Genomic DNA, 23,076 nt, shown 5'->3' on the forward strand with positions numbered 1-23,076 from the left:
CTCTCCCCGGCTGCCGCGCTTTGACAAACGTGGGCACCAACATGCACACACACACACACAAGCACGCACGACGACACGTGGCACTGAAACCTGCCTGGACGCGCTTGGCGGGAGGCGTTGCGGCCGCGATGAACGAAGCCGCGGCGTCCGTTGCATCCGCGCCGGCTATACCGCGCGTCGTAGGCGAGACGTAACAGACCGCCCCGCCGGGAGAAGGAGATCCCGATGGTCAGGGGACTACATCCGCTGTCCAGAGGGATGTCGCTCGATGATGCTCGTAATCGAAACCGATCGTCCCTCGACGTTGCTTGAGCGCAGCGCACAGAGAAGGCCTCGTTCTCGGGTTCAGGATCACATAGGACACTGCAAAGTCACTTCGGGAGAGTTGCCATTTTTGTGCTCGTTCCCAGCAAGCGTTAGAACTACGCCGAAACGCAACCGCTCAGTCAGCAAGCACGAGACAACCCTCACTAAGCTCTGCCAGGCTCTTTCCCCTTTTATACTACTGCCTAGTTCCTTACAGTAGTCAAGCAGCACTCAGAACGCGTCCACAAATTGGAAAATTGCACTAGAAAGCACATAATCACTTTGAAACACTAAACAAAAGCAATATGTTAAAAATCCTGCCTCAGGAAGAAAACATCAGTAACCAACAACTTTGAGGCGGATTCCTAAGTTAGGGGCTTCGACTTAAGCCATCGGCGTTACCGTTGAGACTCCCCTTTTTGTAACGCACCTCAAAGGAATATTGTTGCAAAGCGAGGCTCCAGCGCAGGAGGCGGCCATTTTTGGGAGAGATGGTCTGCAGCCATTGGAGAGGGCAGTGATCCGTCTCAATGATAAACCTCGAGCCGGCTAGGTAGCATGACAATTTCTGAACGGCCCACACGAGACACGCACACTCTTTCTCAGTGGCGCTGTACGCCTGCTCACGACAGGTCAGCTTACGACTAGCATAGAGGACGGGGTGTTCCACTTCTCCATTGTCCCTTTGGCACAGTACAACGCCCATGCCTCGCTCACTAGCATCGCACTGAACAACGAACCCCTTTGTGTAGTCTGGCGATCGTAGCACAGGCTGGCTTGTTAGGGCGCTCTTTAGGGCGCTGAAAGCTCTTTCCTTGGTCTCGCTCCAGACAACTGTTTGGGGCTCTGTTTTTCTTAGAGCATCCGTCAGGGGAGCCGCGATATCGGAGTACCTGGGGATGTACCTCTGATAGTAGCCGGCGACACCTAAGAACGACCGAATATCGGTCTTCGTGCGCGGTTGCGGGAAGTCTCGCACAGCGGCCACCTTTATTTCAGAGGGGCGGCGACGACCCTGTCCAATCACGTGACCGAGGTAGACAACCTCGGCCTGTGCTAATTGGCACTTGGGAGCCTTGACTGTCAAGCCCGCTTCGCGCAGGCGGGTTAGCACTGCCCGCAAGTGTGCCATATGCTCAGACCAGGAGGCGGAGAATATCGCTACGTCGTCTAAATACGGTAAAGCGAATTCTTCCTGTCCCCGCAACACTTTGTCCATGAGGCTTGAAAAGCAGTATGGCGCGTTCTTCAAACCAAAACTCAAAACTTTAGGACGGAATGTTCCCATTGGTGAAATGAACGCCGCATACCTACTAGCCTCTTCTGTAAGTGGAACCTGCCAATAACCCCTGACAAGATCTAGGGTGGAAATAAACGGAGCGCTACTAACTTTCTCAAGGCGCTCCTCGATGTTAGGGATCGGATAAATTTGATCCTTAGTAATGGAATTAAGCCTGCGGTAGTCGACGCAAGGACGAGGTTCCTTGCCCGGTACCTCAACTAAAATCAAAGGGGAGGTATAATCACTCTCACCCGCCTCAATAACACCGAGCTGTAGCATTTTCTTTACCTCAGTCTCCATAATATCGCGCTGGCGGGGTGACACCCGGTACGCCTTGGATCGTACTGGCTCTGGCGAGGTAAGTTCTATATCATGACTAAGGACAGAAGTCCTACCAGGCCTCTCAGAGAACTGACCTTGAAACTCTTGTAAGAGTTGGTGTAGTTCGGTTTTCTGCTCAGGCGACAGCGGTGCTTTAATGATTAAGTCACTAATGACCTGATCAGTGTCTTCCCTGTTCGTCACTGAGCTTAGTCCCGGAAGCTCGACCGGAAGCTCTTCTAACTTTCCCGTGTCGGGCATTTCCTCTCCAGTACCTGGTGCCTTCAACGCTACAGGCTCAATTTTATTCAGTTCGGACGTGCTCTGAGTATCAGCTTGCTGCGCCTCCGACCCTTTTTCATTGTTCGACAATGTCGGCCCCGCAACTACCGCCTTTGCAGCGAGCTCCCGAACTCTCGATCCGGTTAAGGCCTGAACGCTAGCCTCACCAAACAAAAGCCCCTTCTCGCGCAGGAGGTGATCGGACCTGTTCGAAAATAGGTACGGTTACTGGGGGGGCAGCCTAGATGACACTACGGCCTCAGTCTCAAGTGCTCCGAAAGGTCCTTCAATAAGCACTTTTGCTACGGGCAGACACACGCTATGAGCTTCCACGGCTTGCTTGATCCATGCGCACTCGCCCGTGAACATATCGGGTTCTACGTAAGAGGGGTGAACTACATCCATTGTAGCCGCGGAATCACGAAGCACTCGGCACTCTTTCCCGTTCACGAGGAAGTCTCGCATGTAAGGCTCGAGAAGCTTCATGTTCTCGTCAGTGCTACATAATGACAAACACACGACTTCTCTTTTTGTTTCTGGACACTGCGCCGAAAAGTGCCCCGGCTTCTGGCACGTATAACACACGCGCGCTTGCCTCGCCTCGAACCGCTTTCTGCGTTCGGCTTCGGCTGCCGCCGTCTCCTTACGTTCGGTCGGACTGCTTTCACTCGCATCCGCACTACGCGTGTCCCCCCTTGCTCTCATGGGTGTGAACTTCGGCCTCTCAGACTTGGAGCCAAATTCACCCTTTTGACCGTCCTTAGCTCCGCGAGCCCGACGCGTCACAAACTCCTCGGCTAGCTCGGCGGCTTTAGCCACTGTACTAACGTCTGGCCTATCCAAGACCCAGTACCGCACGTTCTCAGGTAACCGACTATAAAACTGTTCCAGCCCGAAACACTGCAGAATTTTCTCGTGGTCACCAAACGCTTTCTCTTCTTTGAGCCACTCCTGCATGTTTGACATAAGCCTGTAGGCAAACTCTGTATATGACTCATTTCTGCCTTTTTCATTTTCCCGAAACTTCCGACGGAACGCCTCCGCTGACAGCCTGTACTTTTTTAGCAGACTTGATTTCACTTGGTCGAAATCCTCTGCCTCCTCTCTCTTCAAGCGAGCGACTACGTCGGCCGCTTCGGCGGGTAACAAAGTGAGCAAGCGCTGTGGCCACGTTTCCCGAGAGAACCCCTGCTTCTCGCACGTTCGCTCAAAGTTAACCAGGAACAAACCAATGTCCTCTCCAAGCTTAAACGGCCGCATCAGGTCAGTCATTTTGAACGATACCCGTTCTCCTGCACCGTGTGCCTGACTTCCATTACGAGCGCGTTCCATCTCTACCTCGAGACGCTTCATTTCCAAAGCGTGTTGACGGTCGCGCTCTTCTTTATGTTCGCGCTCGTCTTTCTCTTTTTGCTCTTTACGTTCGCGCTCGTCTTTCTCTTTTTGCTCCCTCTCCTCAATGGTCTCAAGGCATTCCGACAGCTCGTCATCCTCAGCCTCCAACTCAAGAATAGCCCTTAGCAGTTCTGGTTTTCTGAGTTTGTCTGAGACATCCAGACCCAACTCTCTTGCAAGCTCCAGCAATTTCGGTTTGCGCAACGACTTCAAATCCATGGCTGCTCCGAATGCTGCTTTCTCTACTGCCTACTATTGTCTTGCCGCAAACTAACCCGGCAGCAACGACAACCACAATTACCAGCTCTGTTTCTGACACTAACAAAAGCCTGGCAAAACTCAGAAGAAGAAAGTCCCGCACTCACCAAACCTCGCAGCCAAGAATTCAGCGCAGTCGTTCCGCTGCAGGCAACCAGTCATCACACAGGGCTCGTTGCACTGCTCTCGGATGGTCGTTGTGCTGCTCAGCATACAGTTGACCGCATATCTTCGCTGCTGGCCTCCGTTGTCGCGATCCCACCGCTGGCAACCAGTTGTTGCATTTGGGTTGCAAGCCCCAAGGGTAGCGTTGGCCTGGCGGCCTGGGGCAAAGCTGGAAACATCCGAAGGTCCCGGCAAAGGATGAGGCGACTGGCAACAGAACAACTTGTTTATTCTGGCATCTCAAAAGAGCAGCCGGTCAGGGCGACCACGTTACTCGAAGGAAGGAATCGAAGTCTCTCTCGGCGTCCGGGGCAGCGGCGTTTTATACCCACGGAGTCGAGGGCAAGAAGGAACGGCTTGGGAAGAGGCGTCCGATACGGCGACGCTTGAACATGTCCAGACGTGACGGGCGCGTCCGCCAGGCCGGCGCCGGTCAGACCTCCTCGCCTCCCAGTTGGGGAGCTCCTCTCCCCGGCTGCCGCGCTTTGACAAGCGTGGGCACCAACATGCACACACACACACAAGCACGCACGACGACACGTGGCACTGAAACCTGCCTGGACGCGCTTGGCGGGAGGCGTTGCGGCCGCGATGAACGAAGCCGCGGCGTCCGTTGCATCCGCGCCGGCTATACCGCGCGTCGTAGGCGAGACGTAACAGTTCGTACAAACAGCGAAGGACTGGAATGATCTGCCCGAAGAAGCCGTGCGCCACTCCAATGCTGCCAATTTCAGGACTGCCATTGAGCACGTCATCATTCACTGAAGATTCCCACCCCTCATGTAAAACCCCTGCCTAGGGGCGTGTGAGGAATAAATAATTAATTAATTAATTACTAATCTTAGCGGTAAAAAATATATTTTGAACTACCGTGTCGTGAGACTGGTAAACACGGTGAAGAAAAGATATAAAGATCTGTCTGCGGCAAGATACTATGCATTTCATCTTAAACAGTGCTTTTGTTATTGGGTTAGAAAGGTGTGAGCATTAAAATACAATTCGCATAGTGAAATGTGCGCTGTGCCCGCTGTGGCAACAAAATTCTTTTCCGCAGTATTGGCGAACCCCGCCGCGGTGGCTCAGTGGTTAGGGCGCTCGGCTACTGATCCGGAGTTCCCGGGTTCGAACCCGACCGCGGCGGCTGCGTTTTTATGGAGGAAAAACGCTAAGGCGCCCGTGTGCTGTGCGATGTCAGTGCACGTTAAAGATCCCCAGGTGGTCGAAATTATTCCGGAGCCCTCCACTACGGCACCTATTCTTCCTTTCTTCTATCACTCCCTCCTTTATCCCTTCCCTTACGGCGCGGTTCAGGTGTCCAAAGATATATGAGACAGATACTGTGCCATTTCCTTCCCCCCCAAAAACCAATTATTATTATTATTATTATTATTATTATTATTGGCGTACGTTTTCACTAAAGGTGCTCGCCCCCTTCGCTTTAGCCCGGTGTGCTATAATCCGACTTGGAAATTCTTGATATCAGGGGCAATGCGTTATCCTTCTTGCTTTTGCAGTTAACTTCCCAGGATGGGGAAACGCCACCTCAACCGAAAACGCAACGCAAAACACAACTCAAATCAGAAAGCAATTCACAGCGGAAGTCACAACGCCGACACGAGCCAGCCCTCCGGTTTCACGTGAGTACTGTTCTTGCAACATAACTCTTATCCTATAATATCCCTAAAATTGAGTGGGTCGTTAAGGTAGTCAGAGCGGAATATTATTCGAATTGTAAATCTTGTATTATCCTTATTAATGTTGTGCAGGGTTTTTCACCTAAGGCTGTCGGTAATTTTTAAAAATAGGGTTTTTAGTCGAAAAAGCGGCTTTTTTTTGGCATAGCATTGACAGTGGTGTAGTGCTTCAGAATACAGCTCACACATGGCAACTAGCAGGTTAGTAAATTAATATTGAATAGTTAATTTTTAACGTTTACTGTTATAGTCTCCTTAATATTTATCGATAGGCTTCTAGCCCCCGTACGTAATATCCGTACCAGTTTTTAGAATATCGAAAATGACATTCTCGACTCCGCTGCAGCGTCAGGAAACTTGGGGCTGCCAACAGTCTATGGCGAAACCGAGCGACCAGAAAGAGCGCTAGCCACGCCTACGAGCGCGCGTCACAAAGCGGTGCGGGAGTCACGTGATCCGTTCGCAGCGCCAGACTGCGAGCGGCGAGTAGGCAGAGAGCACATGACAGGCGCACCGATGTTCAGTCCTCGTACGTATGTTCAAAACAATTACAGTCTAGCTGTTCAATACTTCTCGAGCCACATCTCAAAGTAACTCTCGATGGGCTAAAAAACCTTTTAGAGGCACTACACGAACCATTCCTGGTAGTTGGAAGCTTTAACGCACAATTTTTTTTCTGCACGTGTAAAAACCGACACTGGAGGTCAAATTATAAAACATTTTATTATTTGTAGTAACGTTTGTTAGCTGAACACCGGTTATAATAAACTGCACATCTCCAACCAAAAATGTCAAAAATATCAACCGCACAAAAGGAAACCTGCCCCCAGTATATGCCCAGGGACTTCGCTCTTCAACGCAACGAAAAAAAGTCGCCATTCAGCACCTCCCTGCAGTGCGCCAGCGTGGCTAACAGCCTAACCCCCCCCCCCTTCCCCTCCCCCGCGCCTTTCGCGACACTGCTGACGTTCTCTTCACCCCCCCCCCCCCCCCTCCATACTTAAAAGACGCTTGCTACTGCCCTCAAGTCACCCCTGATGAAGGAGCCGAGTCGGCTTCGAAACGTTGGGTTAAAGTTAACATTTATGGTTGGAGATGTGCAGTTTATTATAAGTCTTCAAACCCAACCAGACAGGCAAATCTGTCAAAATGTTTAGTTTTCAATTTGAACACCGGTGAACTTACATATATACTGCTCCCCAAACTCGAGAAAAAATGAGCTGCATAGATTTATCTTTTACTTCATTCTCTGTTTTTAGCGATTTTTAAATTCGATGTTTTAGACAACCAATACGGAAGCAATCACCTTGCCTGTTATCCTCACTACCAGACACCCCGTCCAGACGGCGGCGTTGGAAGCTGCTTACGGAAGCTGCTTACTGGTAAAGCAGAAGCTAGTGTGGACAAAATTTTTCGGAAAATCTAAGACATTGTAGTCTCGATGAAGTAAATCAAAAGGTCACTTCTCTCGTTTGTGCCGCGCCATGGGAGTAGTGCGCATGAACTGCAAAGCGTGGTGAACGGGAGAATATAAGCAAAAAAAGAACACACAAAGTAAATCAGGGAGTGTCTTTCGTAGGCACAACGCATGAGAACCTTTTAAAAAACAAGGTGAGAGCAAGATCACGATAGATCCGGCGCAATGCTGACGAAAATACATCGGAAAAATTGTGTAGTTTGTGAACAGCGGAGTTGCATCGAAGCAAATGTGGGGGCACGTACATGAACTAATGGCAGCTACATCCCCATCAGAGTTCCTCTTCTGACAGAGTTGCTTGGTATGTAAACAATTAAGTGTAGGCAGACATACTTGGTGAACATTTCTCCAGTGTTTTCAGTTCTTCACACTGCACAAAATAATTTTCCAAGGTACAAAAACAAGGCTGGAAAACAGACCTCCAACAAGTGGTAACCCAACACGAACTGTATAATAATTTAATTACATATCAAGAAGTTCGTAAAGTACGGCCTGCAGTTAAAAGGACAGCACCATGCCGTCACGAAATGCATTATGAAATGTTGGCTCATCTCTCTGAACCCTCTGTAGCGGCATGTTTGAAGTGTTTTACCATAATATGCAAATTAGTAAAGATATCTTAGGCTTGGAAAAAAGGCAATTATTACTCCTTTTCTTAAACCCAGGAAGCCACCAACATCTCCTGGCAGTTACAGGTGCACTGCCGTTAACCAGTTGTGGAATCTTTAGAGTGTCTTTAGGGCGCTCGACTACTGATCCGGAGTTCCCGGGTTCGAACCCGACCGCGGCGGCTGCGGTTTTATGGAGGAAAAACGCTAAGGCGCCCGTTTGCTGTGCGATGTCAGTGCACGTTAAAGATCCCCAGGTGGTCGAAATTATTCCGCAGCCCTCCACTACGGCACCTAATTCTTCCTTTCTTCTTTCACTCCCTCTCTTCCCTTCCCTTACGGCGCGGTTCAGGTGTCCAACGATATATGAGACAGATACTGCGCCATTTCCTTTCCCCAAAAAACCAATTATTATTAGAGTGTCTTAAATATCAGATCAACTTTTGTTCTTGAATTCCGTTAACATCTTGACATTTATCAGTGCAGTTTTAAAAATGCATGCTCAAGAACATACCGCATAATCCACCTTGAAGATACTATCCGGGAAGCATTTGTTCACAGATAACACTTCCTTGTGGTCTTCTTCAGTCTGGAGAAGGCATACGACACATCTTGGAGGTTGGGAACCCAGCGCGACCCATCAGACATGGGCATTTGCAGGAGGATTCTGAAATCTGAACGGCTTTCTCTCCGGCCCCTCATTTCATGTCCGTCTAGGTACAACCCCTTCAAAGAACTTTATCCAGAGGAATGGCGTACCGCAGCGGTGCATTCTAAGCACGTCGTTTGTAGTAAAAAATCAATTCAGGAGCCAAGATAATAGCGGAGCCCGTTATGTATTTAGTTTATGTAGATGACCTCCTCATAGCTTGCACCAAACACAGCGTATCAACCTGCGAGAGAGAGGTATAGTTGAGAATAAATAAACTAGCAACGTGGACGTACAGAAATGCATTGAAGTTTTCAACAGAAAAATAACTGGCCGTTTTGTTCCCTCCTAGACAAGGTTTGAAAATTTATCCGATTTTGTACCTGGATCAAGTTCTAGTAACACTAATAAACGAGCACAAATATCCAGCAATAAACCAGGAGTGATGAGGTCTTTGCGGTACGGAGAGATGCGTCGCAGTCTTGGAATAGTGGACACATTACCTGATATCGCACGGATACACGACCCAATGCCTCCGTGGCATTATTTACCCATAGAGTGCGATCTCACTCTTGCACAGTGCCATAAGAAACAAACCCCATCAGAAGATATCATACAAAAATATCTCACACTAAATGAACATATGAGTTAATGGGTTTATGGGTTTAACGTCCCAAAGCGACCCTTGCCATGAGAGACGCCGTAGTCGAGGGCTCCGGATAATTCGACTACCCGCCGGTTTAACGTGCCCTGACATCACACAGTACACGGGCATCTGGTATTTCGCCTCCATCGGAATGCGACTGCCGTGGCAGGAATTGAATTCGAGTCTTTCGGGTCAGCAGCCAGCCGAACGCTGTAACCACTGAGCCGCCGCGGCGGCTAAAATTAATGTATGAAGGTTCACGGAGTTTTATACAGACGGTTCCAATGTGAACAGCGTTTCCAATGGGAACAGCAGTCCACACTGGAAACGCAGTATAGTGTAAGGAAACTGGGAAAAAAAACAATATATCAATATGCCTCGATGCATACTGTCGAATGTTACGCTGCGTTGGTCGCTGTAAAAACAAAAAAAACGAGAGCATCGAGGACAGTTTTGTCTACACCTGCTGGATCCCAAGGCACGCCGGAATCGGTTGCAACGAGACAGCGGATATGTGCGCGGCACAAGCTTGCAAAAGGGATATTAAGAAAATAAACATGCGCCATAAAGATTACATAAAGTTAATGTTCTGTAAAACGAGGGGTAAATGGTACTCTACATGAAATAAGTAAACTATAAGCTACACCTGGTAAAACACATCTTTACAGAATGGCAGTCATGCACACGTTAAGAAAGTTTAATTGAACTGACACCACATAGTCTTCACAAACGCCTTACACACACACACACACACACACACACACACACACACACACACACACACACACACACACACACACACACACACACACACACACACACACACACACACACACACACACACACACACACACACACACACACACACACACACACACACGCACGCATGCACGCATGCACGCACACGCACACACACGCACGCACACACACACACACACACACACACACACACACACACACACACACACACACACACACACACACACACACACACACACACACACACACACACACACACACACACACACACACACACAACTTTATCATGACAAAACAAGAGATGCCTACATCTCAGCTATGCGGAGGCGTGGTTACCCCAAACGCCATTTTATGTTCATTCACAAAACTCTAGGCACTGAGGGAAAAGCATTTCCCACAATTTTATGAACATATCCCTTTGCACCCTTACTCGTGGGGAAAAAGACCTCGATGACACTTGCTGTGTTTTTAGGATTTTGAAACAAGCAAATCTTTTGAACAAATTGTGAGACGTCGAGATCGTTTTAGTTCTTTCCCACAATGCAAACACATTAACCTGCCATAAAACCCAACACAACACACAACAAACAACACAACACACAGCAGACAGCACACAACAGACAATGTAACACAGCACAGCACAACAGTTCATTCAGAATGCACGAAACCGAGAAAGGCGAAGGGAATGTTTGTGTTCTTTTGAGAAGGGACTCATCTGAATAATAGACCAGTCATTTGAACTACTCAATTACTTTTCTCCTGCAATTCACTAAATGACTCCATGTGACTGTCATTGTTTCAAGGACTATTGTCTTTTTTGTGTGTATGTGTGCGCGAGGTGTTGTTTGCCTTCTAGGCTCTAACGTTGGGATGAGAAGGTGTCACATCGAAATTAATGTCTAAAATATCCCTTTTCGCAGTTTTTTTTTTCAATTACAGACTTTGCGTCGCTCAGAGAAACTCCTAGAATGCATCTGCCGCCTGAAACGCTGTTGCATCATCATCAGCCTGACTACGCCCACTGCAGGGCAAAGGCCTCTCCCATTTCTCTTCAATTAACTTTGTCATTTGCCAGCTGCGGCCACCGTATCCCTGCAGACTTCTTAATCTCATCCGTTCACCTAACTTAATTACTGCTGCCCCCTGCTACGCTTGCCTTCTCTTGGGATCCACTCCGCGTAAAGGTATATAGCAACCATTGCGGTCGCTTTTATATAAAACTTGTTTAAGGGGGATATTTTCCCGATTCTGTCCTGATGAATCGGAAGTCCATCTTCTGCGATGATGCAGGACAGAAAAAAGTTTCCCCAACAGATGTACCACTGCACAGTTGCACCCAAGTGTACTATAGGGGACAAAAATTTGCGGGACGCGAGTTCTTGGAAAAACGTTTATTGTATCTCCTCCTCGTTGCCTGATATTGTATAAGGTATTAAAGGTCTAAATGCTCCTTCCTCTGGTAACAGTATCACGCGACTGGGTGGCTAGGCAGAGCTAGAATAAACGTTTCTCCAAGAACTCGCGTCCGGCAAACTTGTGTCCTCGATAGTACAATATTTAACAAAGCTTACTGCCAAGTGCCACCTCTGTGCGGAATTTGAGCTCGAAAGATCGGTTTAGCCGGAACCAGCATCCTACAGGAGTTGCTCTGAGGGATGCAATAGTGTGCAGTGCAACAACTTGCTCCTGTCGCCACCTGCAGGGACGTCAGCCCGCGTCGGACAGCGCGTGGTGCGTGGACCGGCCTGGAAGTGGGAGAACCAAGATGGCGGCGATGGTCACGTGGGCACCCTCGTCGTCGTCGAACAGCCCTGGATGGATGAGGAGCAGGAGGGCGCTTCGTTCTGCGTCAGGGTCCTGTGGGACGGCGGGGTGATCGGAAACTATCGGGCGAGCCACATGCGCGAGTGCGATCTACGGCTGTTCGACAGCGGACCCGTGGGCAAGTGCAACGACTCTCTTTCTTCCGAGCCCGTAACCGGGTGATGAACCTTCTTTCAATTCTGGGAATTATCGCCAGCAGTGGGTATTGACTGCGATGTAAGTGAACACCTCAGCGGAGCCCCTAACCGGAGCGTGGCGCTCTCAGGAGGAGCGCGAAACGAAGTTCCACTGCTCCGTTCAGTCATCATGACGTAACACTGCATCTTGCGTCCGGGGAGGAGGTAGTAGCTCCAGTGTCAGGTGTAAAACATGGAAAGAATGGCTTGTGCTAGACCTCTGCAGTGCCTTCATGGTACTCTCATGGTGGATCGGTGGCTCCAGCACAGTTTGCTTTTTCAACTTTGCAGTTTGTGGTTTGTTTGCACGAAAGAGGTACAAAATTACGAAATGAGTGCGCGAGAAGACTTTTCGAACCCGTCGCCGCGTACTCGTAGCTCTTGCGGCATAGCCACAGAAAGTTGTCCCTGAAAAAAAAAAAAAACTCATTTCGTATTGCGAAGGAACTCGGAAACTTCCAGCACCGCGGGTAAATGCTCTTATCCTTCCTGTTAGCCATGCACGTAATACAGACGCTAGCTCTAACTCATCCTTCACTTACGTTCCTAGCGGAGCATATTCTACGGCGTCATAATTACCATGGCAACGGACGTCTGAAACGTACAGGCGTGAGGTGTGTTCACTGGTGTCTGCTGCACGCGCGTCATGAAAGCGGACTGGCCCAAAGACGCTAGCAGGGTCTTGAGAATCGGCCGACGCCATTGTCTGGAAGGCGGTCACTTGACGGGCGGAAAAGCCGCTTCGTTCTTGACTTATATCGGAATATAGCGATTTTAGTGAAATCAGGGCTTACTTATTCCGCGCACTTGCTGCAATGCTGAAATGTGATTACCGTGATAAGCGATCATACTAAAAGTCATCCCTGTTTAAACCGGTATAACTACAGCACCATTTCCGCTTCACAGGTGTCACTTTCACGAGCATTATTTGCGATTCGTGCGCAAAGAATGACATCGCCGGTACACGCTGGAAGTGCGACGTGTGCTTCGACTATGACCTCTGCCACACCTGCTACATGGGCGACAAGCACAACCTGGAGCACGCCTTCTTGCGTTTCGATGAGCCCGGTGCTACAGGGTAAGGGCTGAACACGGGCTGTCTTGGACAAAGCAGCCAGTTCGTTCCATGCCATCCTGCAAGTGCGGATCTGATACGTGCCTCCTCAGTTGAGTGTGCGCATGAACCAACGCCTGACCACCGGTGTTTATTCGGTGGTGTTTATCAGTGGTGTTTATCAGCTACTGCGTGAACTACACAGCTGTCGATGTCCTCTTTCACGAGCCCACTTGCGCTGATGCTGCGAAATTCGAATATCCCTCCCCCCCCCCCACACACACACGTACACACACCGAACCATGTCCTTCACAATGCACACAACTTTCAGACTCTCAACTCCCTGCATTACTATACGTGAAAGAAATCCCTCTGTAGTCGGATACAACTCAAGAACGAAGCCGCGAACGCCCCTCCAATGAGGCCCTCCAGCCAATGGCATCGACTGATTCTCAGGACGTCGCGGTTAATCCCCTTGGACGTGCTATATTTGGATGCTACTCAGGAACGAAGCGGCTTTTCCCTATCAAGGGACCCCCTTCCAGCCAGTGGCGTCGGCCGATTCTCATGAGCCTGCCTACTGTACGACAATACAGGGAGGGGACTATCCCCGACCATGAAGGGAGGGGACCATCGCCTTTCGTCTGCTACATCCTGCATTGTCCCGCTAACAGGCTCATGAGAACCGGCCGACGCCATTGGCTGGAAGCCGGTCCTTTGGCGGGGAAAAGCCGCTTAGTTCTTGAGTTGTATCCGACTATAGCGTAACGTCTCAGGTGTTGGCAGATGAAGGCGGTTTACCACAGTGTCTTGAAAATTGGTCGACACCATTGGCTAGAGGGCAACCTTTCAGGGGCATCTGCCGCTTCGTTCTTGAGTTGTATCCGACTATAGTGGTTGTCTTTTACCGGATCAGCTTGTAACCAAAGGTAAGGGAACGCGCATCCACACGGGGGCGATGACTTGATAAACGTCGTCGTCATACGTGCTTCTTATATCGTTAGTCTTCTTTTTACCTCCCACGGTGGCTCAGTGACTATGGCGTTATCGTGGGATCGATTCCTGGCTGCGGCGGCCACATTTCGATAGAGACAAAATGCAAAGGACGCCCATGTACTGCGCAATGTGAGCGCCTGTTAAAGAACCGTAGGGGGTTCGAAATATAATCCTGATAGCTGCACTACAACGTCTACGATGGCTTTGGGACTTTCAAGTTCACGTACGATGTTGTATATATGTCATCTTTCTGCCTGCTGCCATGGCCACCACCTCGCAAAGTGGCACGCAAACGATCTTTGTTAAGCGCGTACATAGCTCATCCATGAAGTTAATTAGAAAGGCAGGGAATGCAGCATGCTTGCATATTTGTCTGAGCGGAAAGACAGAGTGAAATTTCAGTTCCAGTATCCCCCCCCCCCCTTTTTTTTTGCAACTTAAGGCTGAGGTGTTTTCCGCAACCATACGCGTCCCACTCAACCCCATCATAAAACGTAACGATATTTAGCTGAAATTCTTTTCGGTATTAAACTGCCGTTCAGCATGTTGCAATAGTACTTAACATAATGAAACTGCACATCCCTATACTCAAGGATTCTGTGAGGTTCATGCGTGCGGAATTACGGGTGATACGATGTACGCAAGTCCGTACGCGATCTGTATGTTTGCCGTACGCTTTTCATACGCTTTTCTTACGGTTTAAGCAATATTTCCGCCTGATGTGCATGACGTTAAACGGAGTCCACACAGGTTATGAGCATGTAGTTTGTTCAATTTCAGTACATTGCATGCGGCCTACGGAGACCCTAAGCACTTATGAGAATCGTCTTGTACGGAACACGTTTCACGATGCATAAGGCCTTTCGCTTTCGGGTAAAATCCGATTTTACCCGACGTTTGCATCCCGAGCAGATTTCTTGAGAATCGGGTTTAACCGATATTTACCCGAAATTAAGCACTCTAGGAAAATTAGTTTTCATGTGGACAAAGCTGAAGACATCGCAATATAAGTTATAGGGGACGTATTGTGCCGACATCCGGAGCGGTGTTTTCAGTCAGCTAATCTCTAAATTTCTTTTAAGACATTCTATATATGACGGGGCTTAATTTGAGGTCAAGTTCGAACAGTACGTTTCGGAAACGAGAAGCAAAACCGCGTTCACTTACCAGACGTTTTACTGGAATCACTGTTATATGCGCTACCCACGCTAACTGCATCGTGCTCCAGGGCTCATGTGCGTTTAAAATTATCGCATTGACGTTGAATAACTATCACAGTGTACAAACAAAGGCGTTTCACTGTCTCAGAAGTGCTACGCAATAAATGATAATTAGCGCTGCGAATTGATCAGTATAAATGAGAAAAAAATCTGATTTTATAGAATGGTGGCAGTGCATACTGCCATTTCTATATTCTTTACAAAACAACGTGCATAAAATACAGCGTTTTATGTCGCTTACAAAAGCTGGTGCTTATAGCGAGTTGACCTCTGCTACAAAATATGACCCGATAAAACCCAAAGTATGAAATTTTTTGCTGAATAACCTGATTTGTACTCGAATTTCGGCTCACAAAATATAGGCCGATATTTACCCCCCCCCCCCCCCCCAAATTCCGGAAAAAATAAAACCCGAAAACGAAGGGCCCTCATAATTAGCAGTGGTTTTAGTTTGGTGCGAGAAATACGGCCGTGGTGGCTCAGTAGTTATGGCGCTTGGTCGCTAACCCGAAAGACGCGGGTTCGATCCCGGCCGTGGCGGTCAAATTTCGATGGAGGCGAAGTTCTTGAGGCCCGTGTACTGTGCGATGTCAGTGCACGTTAAAGAGCCCCAGGTGGTCGAAATCTCCGGAGCCCTTCACTACGGCGTCCCTCATAGCCTGAGTCGCTTTGGGACGTTAAAGCTTTAAAAACCAAACACACAGCATGTGTTCTTTCATGTGGCGATGCCCTTAGAATAAAAGCATATAATCTGCGGCTGTCTTACGCTGGCACATTTATCCCGCGGAGCCTTTCGGGTCCACTGGAGGTTACATTATACGACGCCGCATAGAGGGAGAGAAAAAAAATTAACTGGTCGCACGTTCACTAATGTATACTTTGCGTAAAAAATGATATACAAAGTGCATTCTTTTAGTGGTTTTTGTGAGTTCGCTTAAAATAGACGGCGCTACTAAACTGGCTACTTTATCGCAGTGATCGACGAAGCCGTCAAGCATTGCATCGCGGTTGCGTAATGCCTCAGCAATAGAAGGGATCCGCGCTCGGACAAGGAAGGGCGGCATCGAGACGCCAGGAAGAGCCTTTTCAGTCTCGCGTGACCGGTACTGGCGCCGCGCCATACACTTTCTCGAGGTTGCATGAGATCAGCGAGCAGTTAGTCATATGACCGACGATGCGCAGGCCAAAACATTGAGCGTTGTTTTTCAGAGCCTGCAAAAGGCCCCCAGCCGCGCTTGAGGCAATCTTCGGTTTTATTTAAGACTCCCTTGCTGAGTAACTCTTCGCTGCTGGTAATATCGTGCGTCCAATGTGTAGGGGAATCCCCCAAGGTATAGCAGATTTGTAATAAGGGAGTAATTGCTCAGTGACATCCGCCCAGGCGCAGCCAAACGGCTACAAAGAAAAACTGTTCTGTGTATGCTTCTGGAAATGCTGTATAGCTTTCCTTTGTAGTCGTTTGGTTGCTCTTGAGTGGGTGCCAATGAGTATAATTACTCCCTTATAACAAAAATCTACCCCACCTTGGGGGATTCCCCCAAACAATGGACCCACACCTTTCCCACTTAGAGTTATACTGATCAATTCGCTTTCGCCCTACCATATGCTAAATGTCCCGGTTAGTTCAGTTGACAGAGCGACTGTGCCGGTGAAGCGGTGGTCCCGGGTTCGAACCCCGGACCAGGACGAATTTCTCTAACTGCGAAGTTTCTGTGGATGCTATATGTAGTTTTCCTTTGTAGACGTATGACTACGCTGGAGGAGATGCCAATGGGTAATTACTCCCTTATTGGTAATAACGTGGCGGAACCTATATGATATTACGCGATAGCGTATACAGCTCGTTCTGTAGAAAAGACGTCGGCGTAGTTGGCATGCCAACTACGCCGACACGTGTCGGAAATAATCGGGGGCTGCTCAAAACTGCTTAAAAAAAAAAACCGTTTGCCGCAGAATGTTCCGGATGCATGGTGTCATACGATTCAGCATTTCGTGCAGCATAAACTTACTAGTTAAGTCTAGCTCACGGCAGGATTTCGAACCGGAGGCCTATAATCGGGGGCTGCGTAAAAAAAATCGTATCATGGTAATTTGTGCTTCTAGTGATTGATTGGTGTGTGATAGGAGATAACGCGGGTTCGATCCCGGCCGCGGTGGTCGAATTTTGATGGAGGCGAAATTCGAGAGGCCCCTGTACTGTGTGATGTCAGTGCACGTTAAAGAACCCCAGGTGGTCGAAATTTCCGGAGCCCTTCACTACGGCGTCTCTCATAGCCTGAGTCACTTTGGGACGTTAAACCCCCATAAACCAAACCAAACCAGATAACGAGTTAATGAAATTATTGTAGTTGATTACTTGATTAATTCAAGAAATGAAAAGTGAAAAAAATTTGAAAAAGGCCAATTTTCATTTTCATTTCTAAGGTGTCAAAATTAAAGCCAATGCTTGATGATACTAATTAAAGAAGTTTAGAGTGTGTAATTGATCAATTAATGAATTGAAGTTATTGAAAAAAATAGATGCATTCAAAGGTGTCAAACTGCTCAGAATGGAAAGCCTAACCAACTACATTATCCGATCATACCCTTAAGGAGGTGCTTAAGTGTCTTCTCCAGGTTTATTTTTACTGTCTTTCTAGATGTTGCGCCCATAGTTATTGCACCGCCGCTCAATGGAAGCGCACTCGGTTATTCGAACTGATATACTTGGACACTAAAGCGTCCATGTAATTATTGTATAACAGTCGCACTCGGCGACGGATTGACAATTTATTTCGTGAAAATAAATTGCAATACATCGTAGAATAACGACTATTTACCCGCCAAAGTAACTCTTGGGTTATGATGCTCTCTGTAGTGAAAAGCTGTGAACTAACTTCTTTAACGTTCTTTAAATTTTCAGTGCAAGAACTTTTTTGTGTTCGTGCTTTTATAAAATCCGCAATCTAGGGGTCAGTAGCGGAACACTGTAACCATGTACTGAACCACCGCAGTGGGTTCGTTTATTTGCAGGGCCTGTTATTCGAACCTCACCAGATTTCATGCAGTAATAGTGGAGTTATGTTTTTAAATGAACTCCAAAAGAGCACGCAGCATTTCTACCCTGTCAATCGTAAAAGTTTCCTGGATTTACAGTCCCGGCCGTAATAGTACAGAGCACACTTCGGTATCAAACACTTCTCATGTCTTACGTATTGAAAATTAGGAAGTACTTATTAATACATTGTTGGTACCCTCACGTTTGAGCCCTGTCAACTGCTTAATCTTCTCTACGGAATGCGTGAGAAAATTCCAAACGCCCAAGTGTGCTTCGTAATATTTTGGCCACACCTGTACATTAGAAACGAAAGGTGCAGGAATACAAAGCGAAGCTGGCATCAAACACAAAAAAACAAGTGCAAACTCGTTAAAGCACATACGTGTAAACAGACACACGAGCAAATATCCACCAACAAACTAAGCATGCCTGGGAAATAGATGTATTGTCTTTGCCTAAAGTAACAAGGCTGCATGGTTTGCTTCTAACTCGTATAGTGGAGCACTTATGCCATCCCTCAAAAGGTAAGGAGAGCAGTTCCCCTCGCCTTTAATGACCTTTTAGCCTTTCGGAATCCGAAGGGACTTCATTACAGGAGCGAGAAGCAAAGCACGCAGTCTTGTTACTTTTGGCAATACAAAGTAAAGTTAAACGATCATGCAACGCTCTTTCTTCACGATTATTCTTGTGCCACGCCCACTGTGCGATGTTTGCGAGCGTCCTTTGCTGCTCATTTGCGGATTCTGATGTAGCTGTAAAGCTGGACCAGCAGCGTAGTTCATGCTTGTAGCTTGCAACATATGCAAGATGTCATGCTACACTCTAAACAGAAAGGAGTAAAAAAGGGAGTAAACTGTCCTCTAGCGCACTTCCTCTTATGAAAGGGAGTAAGGGCAGCTTACTTCCTTTTTTACTCCTCTATGGGTGTAATTGTGTCTATAGAGTGTAGGTTGCTTCATCAGAAGCACGGGCAAACACGGTGAGCTGCATGGGCTGTCTTGAATATACGGCAGTCTTGAATGACTGCATTGTGACGCTTTCCCTTTTTGCATGACAGAAATTGCCGCAGAGCGATTGTTTAATCACTGCGAATAATGAGGCACCGGAATCGACCCTCTGAAAGGCAAATGTCAATTTCAGCGTGAAGGTTCCTCCAAGGCGAGACTCTGTGAAGGTGCAAGTGCATGGCATCTTTGAGGGAGCCAAGGTTGTCCGCGGTGCCCACTGGAAATGGGCCGATCAAGATGGTAAGGCTTTCTACCAGCATAAACAACATGATTGTTATTAACGCAAAGCGCATGCAACTTTGATCTGATATTGCAACGATGGAACTAAACACTGAAGGCGCAGACGAAAATGTAATTTCCTGGTATTGCTTATGCATATGCCCTGTGTTCACAATGCGACGGTGCGAGGTAGGAAATTCAGAAAGTTCCTTTTTATGCTGCTGATATTTTTCCGACGTTGTGTATCTTCTTTGGTGCTTGCGGGCTGCAGCCTGTCACAGTCCCAGCTTCTTTATTATCACCATATCTTAAACGACTACTTTCAAAAGCGCTCAAGCGAAAACAACAGGGAATGTTTACTACATTCGAATCGGTGCAAAAGCATGGATTTGGGCTACGTAAAAGAATACGATAAGCGGGCAGTGACGCGCGGGACAGAGCACTCGCACTAGGATAGCTGTAAATAGACAACGTAGCAGACAACAGATGATTTTGCTCTGGGTTGGTATGTACGCATCGTATTAGTGCTTATGCACTAGAATTGTGGCCAGTTACACCAAACCACCGACACACAACCTAACATTTTGTCTTGGCTGCATTATTCCTTGAAAGTTTCGAGACCACTTGAATGGAACGACTGCCGAGTCCTGGCATGGGTGGTCAGGATTCAGGGAATAAGTATTGCTAAGCTTTAAGAGTGCCAAGCCACACAAAGAACTTTAGGCAAGTCTTGCATTCTCGTTGTTTACGGTGTATAGAGCACAGGGAGCAGAACATGCCTGCTCTTTCCCTCTCTGACACCCTCCCCGTCACCACTTCTAAGCTGTCGCGCATAGCTTGAAACAATTGCTCTCATCGCAATGCGGTCTTGGAACTTCTGAAAAGCACTGTACATTCACCGCGGCGACATGATGCCGCGACAGAAACTAAGAGTTGTTTTCCTTACTACGCATATGAAAAGGGCGTTGTGTTCCTTTACTATTTTTGCAGTGTCTGCAAAGTTATATTGCTGTCCATACGCAGGGGGTATAGGCACCATCGGCACCGTGCTCAGCATAACCGACTGGGGCGACGGCACAGTGCGCAGCGAAGCGCGTGTCCAATGGCCCCGCGGTGTTGTGAACAGCTATCGTCTCGGACACAACGCGGACGTGGATCTCAAGTGCACTGAGCCCGCACTGGGAGGCAGCTTCTACAGAGACCACATGCCTCTCATCGGTAATGTCACATTTACTGCAGCCTTCAAACACCCAGAATTTAATTAGGCCAACCCTTATTTTTGAGATGAACTGATGAAAGTCTGTGGTCCGATGTCTGTTGCACCTTTCAGGGAGTCTAGGGGGATAGGCCTTTAAAAGAGAGAAGGGAAGCCTAGTTATAGACAGGAGAAAGGTTGCCGCGGGGAGGTTTGAAGGTGAGGGTGATGAAGCATGCAGAGAAAAAAAGGACATTGAAATCTGAAGGTAAAGCTGAGCCGGTTATTATGCATTGTAGATGCAGCTCTGGGAGGCATTAATGGCGCCTAGCATTTAAAGCACCTTTGCGGGATACCAAAACGACAGCCATAGTTTACAGCGAGAGCTGTTACTGGGACTTCTAGACGAACCAAGTCGTCGGACTCCACACCTTCAGATCTGTATGCTCCAACATAATGCGCATTGTGTTGGTCGACGCAGATCCAATAACCGCGGTCACCACGAAGTGGCGCAAAGCCTTGTAAGGCGAAACCGAAACTACGCGGCCACACTGTTTTACCATCAAGTGACGGGGGCCCTGCCATCGTCGTCGTACTTGCAACTGCGTGCTCGGCAGAGGTGCGCGGGCATGAATGCACCATAAAATTCAGGCTTGAGAAGTGTGATTCGGCGACCAGTTGCTGGGCCAGTTATACAGTGGGCACGGCCGTCTGTCAGGAGCCTGTTCAAAATAACCGGTGTGGCTGCTATAACAGTGTGCGAATTAATGAGCTTCCGACACCACAAACTTACACGGGCTTTGCCAAGGACTGCACCAGCAGTTCAAATTGTCAGGATTTCTCACTTAACGGGTTTTGAATTAACGATGTTTTGCTGTATACTGAAATAATTGTTGAGAACTGCAGGCGTATGCTAAGCGTAGTATAGGTGGAGTCAACTGGATTTTGGCAGATCTTTCACACATTCTTGCAAAACATGCTCAGCAAGCCTCGTTGGACAACTAGTAGTCACATCTGTACTGCTCGTCATTTGTACTTCCACGTCGATTTCCGTTCAGTATTCCTGATAGTTGGTTAAATGGATGGTCAGTGTTTCGGCGTGACTCCGCATTTGCTGTACTTTGGCCTACAGCTACTTATTTGAATTTTCTGTCATATCATGTTTAGATGTTCTTGTTGCAGGCAGTCATGTTCATTTATTTGCTATGGTAGGCAATATCAAAGGTCGGAAGCAGGCAATGGATAAGGTCCATTATGATGGAAGGAGGAGGAATTTTTCGCAGAGATAATAGTGAGGACAAGTAACAGCAATGCACAGGTAAAAGAACTTTGGGGCAGATAACCAACGGCATTTGTTGCAGCACCAGTAAAGGTGAGGACCACCTCTGAGAGCGGGAGTCCAGAGTTTTGTGAAGGAGACCGGGTCACTGTCACTCTGGATGCTGATTGCTTCAGGCTTCTTCAGGATGGACACGGAGGCTGGAACTTTCGCATGGAGGAGGTGCGATTTTAATTTTATTTTTCTGTGACGAATACAACGTGCTGCTTTTCAGTCCTCATTTCCTGCGAAACAGACAGTTTAAGCCAACCTTCATGTTCAGTTATGTTTTCTGTTCAGATAGGTGGCATATTGCAGGCAAAGAGAAAAAACTGCCAGATTTTCACCTTGTTTTCTCTAAGGTTAAATGAATAACATAGTTATACCACACCAAAAAAAATAGTGAAAATCAAGTGCATCTTGACGCCTCACTGCCACGGTAACGAGAAAAGAAACCGTGGAACAAGTGGCAGGCTATATACTGTATAAGTGATGTGCTTTGGAAAAGTTTCTGGCTGCAGATGTTTATAAGGTGGCGTGCCTCCATGCCATAATTGTATTTCAACTTCGTTAAAGCTTATCTCGGGGCCTATCAACTCTTATCAGATTACTGTGGGCTTGCAGTGCAAAGTGCATTACATTAGGTTCTTTGTTTTTATTGTACAGATTATTGACAAATTGGGCACTGTTCAGAACGTGGATAAAGACGGTGACGTGAGAGTCAGCTTTGGATCAACCTTGAGATGGACCATCAACCCAGTGGCACTCACCAAGGTATTACATCATTATTTCTATATTTTTTGTTGGGCAACCTGCCCACCAGGCTGTGAATGAACTATACTATCTATAGGAACTTAGTATACTACCTCGAATATACCGAACCTTAGTATGCCCAGCCGTCGCGGTGTCTCAGAGGTTGTGGCGCTCAGCTGCTAAGCCAAAGGACGCGGGTTCGATCCAGACCGCGAAGGTCTCATTTCGATGGAGGCAAAATGCCAGAGGCCTGTGTACTGAGTGATGTCACTTCACATTAAAGAACTCCAGGTGGTCGAAATTATCCGGAGCCCTGCACTACGACACCCCTCATAGCCTTAGTCGCTTTGGGACATTAAACCTCACGAAACAAAACCCTAGTATGCTACCCACCTTGGATATGATGAACTTTAGTGTGGTAACCTCACATAAACT

General features: G+C 47.8%; 1 protein-coding gene across 3 annotated transcripts in view; it reads left to right on the top strand.

The window, feature by feature from the left end:
* Positions 1 to 23,076, top strand: part of LOC144121002 (E3 ubiquitin-protein ligase MIB2-like) — a 72,248-nt gene that overhangs the window by 20,186 nt on the left and 28,986 nt on the right. For all 3 annotated transcript variants that reach the window (XM_077653888.1, XM_077653889.1, XM_077653890.1), the window contains exons 2-8: positions 5,524 to 5,646; positions 11,545 to 11,784; positions 12,749 to 12,920; positions 19,290 to 19,396; positions 20,399 to 20,593; positions 21,932 to 22,071; positions 22,555 to 22,662. In XM_077653888.1, the coding sequence (XP_077510014.1) occupies positions 11,658 to 11,784; positions 12,749 to 12,920; positions 19,290 to 19,396; positions 20,399 to 20,593; positions 21,932 to 22,071; positions 22,555 to 22,662 (849 nt within the window). In that variant the 5' untranslated portion in view covers positions 5,524 to 5,646; positions 11,545 to 11,657. The remainder of the gene's footprint in view (positions 1 to 5,523; positions 5,647 to 11,544; positions 11,785 to 12,748; positions 12,921 to 19,289; positions 19,397 to 20,398; positions 20,594 to 21,931; positions 22,072 to 22,554; positions 22,663 to 23,076) is intronic.

This window comes from Amblyomma americanum, chromosome 2 (assembly GCF_052857255.1).
Source record: "Amblyomma americanum isolate KBUSLIRL-KWMA chromosome 2, ASM5285725v1, whole genome shotgun sequence".
NCBI classification, from domain to species: domain Eukaryota; kingdom Metazoa; phylum Arthropoda; class Arachnida; order Ixodida; family Ixodidae; genus Amblyomma; species Amblyomma americanum.